General features: G+C 38.9%; 1 protein-coding gene across 7 annotated transcripts in view; it reads right to left on the reverse strand.

The window, feature by feature from the left end:
- RBMS1 (RNA binding motif single stranded interacting protein 1) overlaps window positions 1–12,388 on the reverse strand; it is a 153,457-nt gene that overhangs the window by 57,603 nt on the left and 83,466 nt on the right. For 6 of the 7 annotated variants that reach the window (XM_064514842.1, XM_064514839.1, XM_064514840.1 and 3 more), the window contains exon 2: window positions 11,439–11,614. In XM_064514842.1, the coding sequence (XP_064370912.1) occupies window positions 11,439–11,614 (176 nt within the window). Of the gene's footprint in view, window positions 1–11,438; window positions 11,615–11,756; window positions 11,778–12,388 lie in introns of those variants that run through there. The other variant, XM_026094622.2, reaches the window with a different exon arrangement.

Raw genomic sequence — 12,388 nt, forward strand, 5'->3', positions numbered from 1 at the left:
CAAGAACATCTTAACAGCTTGAGCCTTTTCTGTGATCCACTGAAACCTACCTGGTTTTTTACCTTATCAGTTCAACCAAAATTCAGTCATCCAACACACTGACGACTACCTGAACATCATTTCCAGAGTGCTAGGTGGCAAAGAGCTGATTAGTGATACAGAGGGCTGTCCCTTCTTCTACTGAGAACCACTCTTTTCAAAATATTTAACAATATTTGCAAAATTGTATAATTCAGAGTGGACCTCCCAAACTTCAAAGAGAATTAACAAGTATTTAACTGAATAAGCAATCAAGGAAATGGGTGGAAAAACCTTTGGAATTTCTCATGGAACAAAGTAACACACAATTCACTGGGGAAGAAACAGAAAACTGAGACAGACTATTGTATATGTTTATAATGTCACAGCTATGAGTATTTGGAAGATCTTCAAAAAGAATTGATCCTGATTTACATCAAAATAATAAAGAACACATTCATGCTGAGGCCATGGTATGACGATAGATTGTTTTCAGTGGCAATACTGGCTAATGGTATTTTACTCCTACTACTTTGTATTGCAGCGTGGAAACCCTGTAAGCTGCCGCTGTCACTGAGAAAAGGGAACATGGAACAATACTTTCCGTCTCAATACTTAAGATATTCAAAATATAGCAAATATACTTTGGCAACAAATAAACAAGCCTTAAAAATGAAGTTAAGATGAAGCCTGCGTGGGAAGCACTGGGTGTTGGATATAGGCTATCTGAAAAAAACACAGATGGTTTACAAACATTCCTTTCGAGATCACGGTATTGCAAACAGTGACGTGGGGAAGGAAACACAGATCACTACGTCAGCCCTGCTGGATAACCCACCACACTGATACCCTCAGGCCTTGACAGGAAAGAGTTGCTCTTCTCCCTACCAGACAGCTTCTCCATAACTCAGCCAAGTTATTCTGACTTACTGCTTTAGAGATTCCTGCTGTTGGGTACAGTACAGTTACAGGTCTAAAAGAAAAGGAGGGGAGGGATAAAACCTAGAGATAACGGAGTTTATCTGGCAGCACGCTCTTAGGTAGCTCAAAAGCTCAGCCTTCACTACCAAACAAATACTAAGTCCACGCTACAGAGCGTGAAGTATTTTTAAATCCTAATACTGCCAGTAGGAGCTGTGAGCTCCTGCAGGTGCTTGGTGATTTCTAAGATTAGACCCTCATGAGCGCACTGCAAACCAAGAGAAATTAAGCTCGCCATTTTCTTGTGGGCATATGTAAGCTGCTTTTTTTTTTCCTTCTCCTTCTTCATGTGGTTTGCTAATTCAAAATGAAGAAGCAAGAGACATCAGTTCCTTTGTGATTTCAAATACATGCTAAAAAAAACCAAAAAAACAAAAAAACAAAAAAAACAAAAAAAACCCAACCCCCCCCAAAAAACAGCATACTGAACTGCAAAATTCTGCTGGTTTCCAGACTCCACAAGCTCTTCAGTTTTATACCATCAGTAGAAAAAGAGTCCTTCACACCAGAAATAAGTAGCTTGGCTCTTTTTCTGGTGTTTGGATAATTTCCTTTCTGATATCTAGGGTTTGCAAATAAAAGATTTTGAATTTCTCCAGTATTTGTATTATCCTGTATGAAGCAATTTTTTTCCCCTTGTTTTATATCTTCTATTAACATAACACTTATTTTACTACTACATTCACTCCAACATTAAAGGAAAAAAATGTCCATATTAATGTATTGGAATAATTGCTGGTATTTTGATAGGCTTGTGAAAGTTTGTTAATGACTATGCATTTGAAACACTCATTATGTGTAAAGCCTACGTGAACAATGTCCTTCTAGACAAAAATATTGATCCACTACTATATCTTTAAAGGCAGCACATATGATTATATAACTTCAGAGAATATAGAAAAATATTTTAAAAGAGCGTGCATTTTGGGCTAATGAGTAAATTTCAATTAAGATAAATGCCAGAAATTATCAATTAATTAAGTATAATTATTCAGTTAATATCCAAACTAAGTGAAATAACAAAATGTTTATCTTGGGGGATTTTTCCTATGGCAGTAAATCAACAGATTACAAGTTTTTCCTCTTTGGGGAAAGTCAGATTCTAAAGTGAATCCAAGAGGAAATGGAAAGGACAGGAGAGCGTACAATTAGAGCACAGTTCTTTTACTGAAATCATGATTCCGTAAGTGATTAACTCTCACTCACACAGGCTATTTCAAATGGAACATTTGTACTAGTAACAGCATCAAATCAGACGCCAAATCAAATTCTTCTTCACTTTATTTCCACTTACCGCAACAACATCCACATTAAAATTTGTCTTTTTTCCCCCATTTAATACACATTTATCTGCAAAGATTAGATTTTTAAATGATGAAAGTTAATTCTTCTCCCAGAAGTGCTTTAGAAATTTAATTTTCTACAGGATTGCTTTGAGTCTTGAGTAAAGCACTGTTCAAACTGAACTGAGGCTGGTGACATTTTTTGAATGTCAGAACAGGATAAAACTTTAGAAGTTGTGGGAAAACAATTGAGGGCCTAGGATTAACTTTTTTTAAAAAAAAGAGAGATAAACACTGATTTTTCTCTCTACTTCCTCAATTATAAGATTAATTGATTTACTTGTTTACCTATATTTGATACTGCTTTTATTTTCCAGGTAAAATATGGACATTTATTGTCTGGTTTTCATACAATTTGGGGGTGTTACTTTTTCAACTCTAGCAGCAACTTGGCATACAATGATGTAGCAAAAAAAAAAAAAAATATTACTGCTCTATTGAAAGGTTACTGAGAAGATGACTGATCTTCCAGAGTGTCAACATCAGATCGCTCATTTCTTTCATTTTAAAGAGTTAACACTGCATAATTCAGAGCCGAGTAGAACTAACCTTTAACAAACAAGCTCAGAATTTACAAGATTTCTGAGAGTTATGTGAAATTACATTAGATATTAGGCATCCCACATATGAATCTGTTTGCAAATAGTGTTCCTGCTTTCTTCTCAGCATGGTATCCTGACAGAAAGGAAAGTTTTATGTAAGCGTGCTAGGGCAGAAATCAATTTAGACTCTAAGCTGATTCAGTTCTGAAATGGTTTCTGACTTCAGTTTGTATGTGTGAGTCTCCTGCTTAAATTGTGTTTTTAACAGAGGGGACAGGTTTTGGCATCGGCATTACACCCACTAGAAAACCCAATTAGTACTTTTAAACATTTACAGGAGTCCACCGCAACTAAACAGGCCCCTTCAAAACGCCTGTGAAGCATGGGTTATCCTGACGAGCGATCTTTGATGGTGGTAGTTTTCCGATGCGTTTTCCTAGTGCCTCTTTTACAAGCAGCTGCGGATGAAGCATTCCTTCCACGCTTCTCTCCTCCCTCGCCCCCACTTCCTAAAGGAAATTCCATGGGATCACCTCTCCGGGGGCCTCGCACTGCAGCACAGCCCTCGTCTCCCAGCGGAGCTGCAGCTTGTGCAAGCAGCCGGTCCCTGCATCTGTGACCAAACTGCAAAGGGAGCTCCTGAGGGCGGCTGTATTCAGATTCCTAGTTTTTAAAGAGGGTTTGCTGAAGGGAATAGCTGGTTAATATTTGGCTATTGCCACTAAAGGAAATCTTGAGTTGGAATGTCAAAAATTATTTTATTTTGGATTACATTTACAGTTTAATCACATAATGGAAAGAGAATTAGAACCATTATATTTGTTTTAAACTCAAAGCATCTCAAGAGATTTTCTGCATCCAGAGGTTAAGACACTACAGGCAACTTTTTCTTCAGTCGCAATTTCCCAAAAACTACATAAGGCTCCCTAATGATAATCTACAAAAATATATTATTGTGCAAAAAATACCCTGGATCTCCTTAGAGAAGGCTTCAGAGTGGATTTCATTTGATCATGAATGCAAAGCTGTCTGAACTTTTCTGTAAATGTTTGGGAGAAGACACAGAGTCCTTCCATTACACCACATCAGACTAGTCGCTTCATAATATAACCCAGGCTGAAAGCAGTCACTAAAAAAAATAATAAAGGAAATTACTACTTAAGCCAAATATTAAACCTTCAGGCCAGTCACAATTCCCACAGCATACCATGCTAATGCCTCGGCACTGACTACCAGAGTCAAGCCCTAACAATAAAAAGTATTTCAGTCTTCACATAAGATCCACACCTCTCCAGTGGAGCTGGCAAAAAAGGATTCAAACCTGGATGCTATTTCATTTCAGCTATAGAAATGGGATAGTTTCTTTTTACACCAACCTATCGGAAGATCATCAGCTAAGACACTGATGTCCACGCTGCACACTGCCTTGCCACACAAGCTGGACGAGCCAGTTTATACGCCGCACTGACACACAGCTCCTCCTCTGCCACCCAGCCTGGCTGAGGGACGGGGTGCATCAGCTGGGCACAGCACACGTGGGACTATCTAAACACTTGTCCTGAAGCTCCTGCAGATATTTCTACATAGTGTCATGCTGCATTGCACACCAACATGTGCCCGCACAGGCACACAGCGCTGCCACCATCAGCTACTGCATCTACGGAAGCCACTTTCACCACTCTTCGTGCGTTATGTTTGAAGAGCAAAACTGAATGAGAAGGTACAATTAAGGGAGTTTCTGCTGCAGATTATACACACTGAGTAAAACCCAAATCATGTAGCAGTCCTTGAAGAAGGAATGAAGAAAAAGATGGTGCTGGTACCATATGGCACAGAGCTGCACACTGTAAATCACACGCTGCTGAACTGCTGAAGAATTTACCTCCTCCTACAGCCACATGACATGCTGTAAACCAGGTGTTCTTTATTTAGAGATGTTTGCAAAACTACTACTAACAAAAAATACATACATACATGAACCTCTCAAAGAACTGATTTGTAGGGGTCTTCTCTCCACCATAAAAAAAAAAAAAAATAAGAACAATAGATGTGATCCTGTTCCAATATAATCAGTATTAATACTCACACTGATCTCAAAGGGAACAGGATCAGGGGCACTAATGTATCCCATTTAATTATGTGACATGAAATGATATTCCACATAATTATGAACATTTCACTGCAGCTGGCAGACAAACCATGAAGGAGCACAAGAAAATGGAGAACAAAGGAGAAAGGTTGGAAGAGGAAAAAAATCTAAAAAAAAAGAAAATTTAAAAATCTAAAAATAAGAGAGAGACACAGAGGAGTTAACTGTTTTGAAATCCACAGTTCAGCTTTCCCGGGCTTGCGCTGCCTGCCCTCTGAGGAAGTCTTCACCAGGTGCTACAGACCCTTCCTTAGCATGTGAACTGCACAGGGTGACCTGCCTAGCCCCTTCTCCCAAATGAGTTAAACGCAAAAGACTACTGGTAAAGCTATTTGCTAAAGCCCAGCCATGTCTGATTTCTCATAAGATATGCTGAGCAAAATTAGCAGATTTTTTTGCTCTTAAGTGACAGCAGTGATGACAGCTCCTTGCTACAGTAAATCTTCGAGCTCCAGTTCACAACATCTCAATATTGAATGTATTTGAAGGAGATGGGAAATGGCAGCACAGTGAGAGGTCACAATTACACAGGAAGCAAAGAACAGGGAAATATTAATATGCTAATGGTCATCACATGACTTATGAATCTAAGTATTTTATTAAGAGCAGGCACTTCACAACTGAAACATTTTGGGGGTACTCTTGCCCCAAAACAGGGAACCATTACAGTATGCAAAGATCTAAAAAAGTTTTCATGCTGCGGAAACAAAGCTACATAGCACATTCGACTCAAATGTTTCAAAATGACCATTAGCCTGTCGGTGAAGCAGTTTTAGTCATGCCTGTGTTTATTACGCTGGAGATTTAAAGCTCTGCAATCACTCTTCAGCTGAAAGAAATCCTTAAAAAACACCTCCCTCAACACGATTTCCCAAGCGCCTACTAAGCAAAGCCGGCCACTACATGACTCTGTTTTAATGTTCTGACCATCCTGGAGCAGCACAATGGTCTGTCAGGGTAATTATATCACTAACTTTGTTACCTTAAACCAGCTGCTTTCCTAATTGTAATCCCATTAAATGCCTGCATTATAACCCGACAGCAATAATTTAAGGGAGGAAGCTTGAGTGACAGTGTCCAGAACAAAAACATATTTAAAAAAATATTATATAGACTACAAACAGCTTGATACATGCAACGCAGAACAAGCAAACAGCCTGGGACTGCGCAAACCCGAGGTGGCCTGGCTTGATGATTTACGCTCAGCTCAATGTGGGAGCTCTGAGTTAAGCCTCAAAGCTTGAAATCTCACCCTGGGCCCAGGGATTGTCAGGAGGGAGAAGAAGGGTCTGCTGCAGCATCCTGATTCAACGATGTATATGGTACAAAAGGAGGTCTCTGAAGAAATTCGGCATTGCAAAGATGCCACGCTGCAGGCTAGTAAGTAGTAAATCACAGGCAAGAGGAAAGTGGAAAGCACAGGGCTTTTGAGCCATGTGGTTTGGGCATAAAGGTCACACGCAGTGAAGCACAGCACTTAGTGGGAGTCTGGAAAGCACCTAGAAAATGTGTCAAAGCAAGTTACCAGCTCCTGGCTGAATCTCATAAGCCCCAATCCCGTAAGTCCCTAATCACACAAGCAGTCTCTAGGACTTCAGGGAAATAACTGGAACGAATTATACCTTGTATTTTCAGATCCTCAGATATTAACTAAACCACAGGAAACAACTGTCCAACAGACACTCACCAAATCAAAAGGTGCAAATGATCTCTAAATAATTCATTTAGGAACAAAAAGCCAGCACAACAGCTGAAGGAGGCACAAGTATCCATAGCTGCCCCAGGGAAAGGCAGCACGGTTAGGCATGGCCAAGGCTACCAGCAACCCTGCGCAGCCCACGCTTCTCAATGGGGCTCGCTCCCGACAGCAGGCTTCCTGCAACAGCATCACGCGGTTTGGGAAAAGTAAGTGCAAGAGAGCAGAGCAGAGCAAGAGAGCGGGACAGAGAGCAGCCACAGAAACCACCCGGAGCGCCACGGACACTGCCGAGGTCGGCTGCTTCCCCGCAGGCTTCCCCAAACCAGGCTCATCACCTGTTTACTCCAATTTCTCCTTTTCTCTGCTTTTTTTCCCCTTCTATTTAGCTAATTTCTCCTGCCTCACCTCCTCCTGGAAAGATGGTGTCTGTGGGCCACAGTGTTGATTGCTCTGCCTGCCCTCGCACACCTAATGGAAAGCTCCTGGGGACGGAACTGACTCATGCGACATCCCGTAACGAGCAGGACTCTGTTCTTAGCTGCTGCTCTGACAGTCTCGCAAGAAACAAAATACATATCTTATTCTTCCCCACACTTCTGCCCCTGGCACAACTGATAGGAAGAAATTTGTTTTGCCAGTGCGGAACTGGAGTAGCAGGCTCGCGTTCGAATGGACTGCTCAGAAACGCGGCAGCTCCATTTCCCGCACAAAAGCCAATAATGCAGTCTGAAAATAGCTGGGCTCCCAGGTGAGCCTTCGTAACAGAAATATAATATGCGGTTTTAATCTTGGAGAAGAGGAAAAAGCTTCTCCAAATCAAGCACTGCAAAAAGAACCGCGCAGATGCAGGTAGGGGACAGATTTGTAGAGACATATATTGGCAAAATTGCTCTCTTGCCAGGAAAGTACGTTTCCACAAAAACGGTGAACATTTGTTAACTGTATTCGTAAATAATCCATGGCTGTGTTACAACAGGAAAGCAAGCCCAACACTTTGATAATTTGATAAGAGGTTTCCTCTAATGATTCACCAAAAATAATTAATCAAAATAAAACATGTTAAAAACTAGCACTGCTAGCTGTTGTGAGCAAGAACTAAAGCAAACAGATTGACTAAAGCAAATAAAAGTCACTGTATAACCAGACCCCCCACACAAGAATTCGGTAGATTCTTGTGCACTATATCCAGAGGGAATATATTTGAAAATAACATTTCTCTACAATAATCATAATTTTCAATAACTTTTTAGTACAGTATATGATACAAGTCCACGTTGTCATTCCAGAAGGGAAAATAAGCAAACTTTTATGCTGTTTAATTCAAACCAGTACAGATGTCCTTGTGAGGCATATAGTTTCACACATAATTGTTTATATTCTCTGGACAAAAAACTTTTCCCCTTACAAGGAGAAATATCACACAGGTAGCTACATCCGAGAGCACTGAAACTACATCATTTGAAGCGGGAGGGACGGGGTGGAAAGGGGGTGCTAAGGCTTGTGGGCTAAGTTCTGGACCAAATCAGGAATGGGAAGAATGGACTAGGCAATGTCTTCAAATTCATATGAATGAAACCAGATTTGATCAGAGGGAAAATCTGTACAAATTGGATGTTTCTGGCATTGGCAGTGATGATAATGTTTTTTAACCATTATTTCTTCAACCCAGAGTTGTTTTTCTATCTCGTCTGACAACAGCCAAGCAATCTACGAGTGAAATTCCCAAACTAAGGGACAACAGGATAATCCTTCCACAGTCATGCTGTATAAATTCTAAAGATAAAAAAAAGTAATGCCAGTGACCTCTTTCTGTACATCCACTGAAACCTGCTTATTGGCAGCTAGCAAGACCATTTCTGCACTATGCAGCCTTTCTGTCCATTCTGTAACCAGTTCAGTATCAAGAACTCCAGTGGGTGCCCCCTCTTAGGGGGGCAAGAGCCAGTCTATATGGGGAGGAGGAGCTAATATTACTCTAAAACTTCCCCGTAAAAAAACTCTTAAATTTTAGGCAATTTTAGAGACCTAAAGAAAGTATTTTAGAGATTTGGAGTAAACAGCAGGTTTTTTTCATTACCTTCTCTGAGTCCACGATTTTATTCTTCATTTATTTTGCATTACATCAGCTTACAAAATGAAAATGAACAATGAGTTTCACTTTCTAATTATTATTTGATAGGTCAATACTCTGTATTTTGTTTAGAAAACATTTCAAAGAAATGTGCAAAACTAAACCAAAAATCTGTTCTTTCAGTTTAAAAACAGATAAACTCAAACCATTCACTCTACAAATACACATTTACTAATTTTATAACCCTTAACTTTTTCTTTTTTCTATGAATGAGCTGGTGGTATTAATTCAATAAAAACAGACAGAAAAAGAAAGAAGACTGTGCATATTTTATTGATAACAATAAACACAGAATGTATCTGCAGTTCTCTTTAATGATATGCATAGAAAAGCTTATTTACTTTAAGTAGTTTCAAAAATTATAAGCATTTCAAGCAGCAAAGGATGTTCCAGCGAGGCAGCTAGTTATTACTACCAGGTCCACTTACAAAAATATCTTGCGCTCTATTTCCAGGAAGTTTAGGCAGACTTGTAGGAGGGAAAAATTTTTCATCTGAAACTCTCCATAGTTTATAGAAGTGGATTACTGCTCTTCTATGAAGAGGGAGAGTGTTGTCATCTCTACCTTACTGAAACATTAACTTAGTTGCTAAGGGGCTATGTTGGCAGAGAACTCTAAGGCTCTTAATAGATTACCCAGATTTTTGAAAGATGTTCCAAGCCTGAAAATCCTGGATATCTCACTTGGTTCCTCAGCAGAAATGGAGAATTTTGATACAGGACCTCTCCCAAGTAAGATATTTAGGAGAGAAATATCTTACAGCAAGAACTGCAACAGCCTTCCAAGTCGTTAAATTCACTTCAGAATTCATTTAAAAACTGCATGGTTGCAGTTTTTGCCCTTTATTTATAAAATTCATGCTGATCTGACTAGCAATAACAAAAAAGTCAGAATCTTTGACAATCCAAGACACAAAGGACTAATGATAGGAAAACATTGGGTATCTTTTTCTAGGATGTTCATGTGTCAGTAGCACCTAAGACCAAAGCACACCAAAATATCTTCAAAGAGAGATTCAGGAGCTATAGTAACCACTGCAATAAACAGGAGTTTACTGGGTGGCTCCAGTGAAAAATAACCTCACAGCTTTGTCTTGAAATAACATGAGTGTGCAGGCAAAGGTTTCTTCATGATTTCAAAAGATGAAAAGGGGGGGGGGGTAAAATCCATTTCTGTAAAACATGCATTTGCAAAACAAATGCCAAGTGATAAGAGGTCTTCTTTACATGGCAAGTTGTGAAAATATATATTATTTATCAATGGATCCTTTCACAGACTGATAATCTGCTCCTTTTTCTGTAAAATTTATCATTTCCATTTGGTCATTTTCCCAACAGCAAATGAAATATTTTTTCTTTCAAGAAATAACAGTAAGTTATTTAATTATAATTAATTATAATCCTAAGACTACAAATCAGTAGATAAGTGACTGTTATCCTGGAAATCCAAGTCTTGTTTCAAAATGAAAAATTAGGAACTTCTTCACTATAAATTAGATATCATATTTTTTGCAATATTCACAAACATAAAAGTGTCTCATGAAAGCTGGGGCTCAAGATTTATAGGTTTCCCTGGCTATTTTGCTAAGTTGCATTGTGATCTTGGGCAACTATTTTTATATGCCTAGTTACTAAAATTCTAAATTGAAGACGAAATTACATTGAGAATCTCAAACAATAGTGTTACATATAAATCCAAATGACTCTTGATTCATTCAGAAATAAGAGATCTAGGTCTTTTCTTACAGGTAGAAATTAAAAACACAGCTAACTATTTTGGTCTAGTAATGATCCAGAAGGTGCACTGTGCATCTCAGAAGTATTAAGTACTTTTTTAAAAGTCAGTAAAACTTTCCAGAAAGGTGATTTTTAAACAGTGTATAAACAACATAATTACACACAGTCTCTAGGCATCCAACCCATATTTAAAAGTAACAAAAGGCATGTGTTGCTGTAAAAATTAAAACCCAAAAATTCACACAAGGAAAAAGCTCATGTTAACAATGTTGCCTGAAAACCTTCTGCTAAGCCACATCCACCCAGAATTCCAGCCATTAGCAAGTATTCTTTCATGGATGCCCTATTTTAATCATAAATACAACTGTACAGGGCCAGTGCAAATTAGCCTGAAACTAGGGTAAGCTTCAAAACGCAAGTTATCATTTACACTGATACAGAACACTTACTTGAGGAGTTGGTACTGACAGATCTATGCTAGCGGTGAACAGAGACCCTCCACTGTAGGTTCTTAAGTTCCACATTTGGGTGATAACTTTCATTTTTTGTGATTTCAGCAGCACCATAAACAGGCAGGAGTATGGGGGACCATAGCTGTTACTTCAAAAATGGGTTGTACCTGTTCACCACTATAGTTATGCTGTTCTTTGCTTCTCCAAAGTGCCAAGCATACTCTGCTTCTCCCGATTTCTGTGGAAAATTCTCATCATAGCATAGGATGAGTATTTTTATTTAAGGATCTCTTTTTCTTCCCTCATAATCCAAACACTCATATTGTACACCTACTATGAGTTTTTAAGGTATCATTTTCTAATCTACATTTAAGCATAGTACTTACGGTTGGCATAGTTTAACCAGGTCCTGATCAGTGGTGTTTGGAGGCAGTGCTCTGATGTACAGGTTTGTTTTACTTAATTGATCCCATCCTGAGTTGCTGCTGCTACTACTGTTGTTATTACTGCTGGTGGTGCTGGGACTAGGAGGAGCCATCGGGTGGGCTGGTACAATGGACTGCTGCAAAGGAAGAAGCAGGGTAGAGTTAACAACAGATAGCAATTGCAACACGCATGTTGTCTCAATGCCATTCACCGTTAGCAGCGCTATGTGAAATCTGTGCATAGTTACTCATGTGTGCCAAATACAGCTGCTTTCATACCATGCTCGGGACAGGATGCACAGACACGTTCTAAGATACCAAACGATCATCTGAAGCACTCTTGACGCGTGACTCATTCAAATTACATACAGCCTCTGCTGCGTATCACTCGTAGGATTTTATCACTCTTCATTGGGGCAGCTGATGTGGAAATGAAATAAGAGATATTGTTGCTCTATGTTTTAACGGGTATAAACTAAGTTTACTTCGCTAAGACGATTCCACGTCATAAAGGAATTCTTGTAGCAGACGTTAATATTATGTCATTCCCTTAATCTATCCAGAAATATACAAAATAATTAGAAAACTGTTTTGCATCTCTGCTGGCTTTGCGTATCTCACCTTTTTTTTTTTTTTTGTTAAGATAGAAATGGAGCTTAGACAGCTTTTAAGGACCAGACTTTTTAAATTAATATTGTCCCTTAGTGTTATTTTCAAACTGCCACTGATCTCAGTATTTCTGAATTATTTCAAGAATCTCAAGAAAAAGGCTCTGTATCATTACAAGTAATTCAAGTTTCAAAAGGAAATAAGCACATAAACACTTCTATATATTCCTTAATAATTTTTTATTAAAAACTGACCTTAATGGAACTTTAAAATGTCCTAAAGAAAATTTGCAATAGAGTTGT

This window comes from Dromaius novaehollandiae, chromosome 7 (genome assembly GCF_036370855.1).
Source record: "Dromaius novaehollandiae isolate bDroNov1 chromosome 7, bDroNov1.hap1, whole genome shotgun sequence".
Lineage (NCBI taxonomy): Eukaryota > Metazoa > Chordata > Aves > Casuariiformes > Dromaiidae > Dromaius > Dromaius novaehollandiae.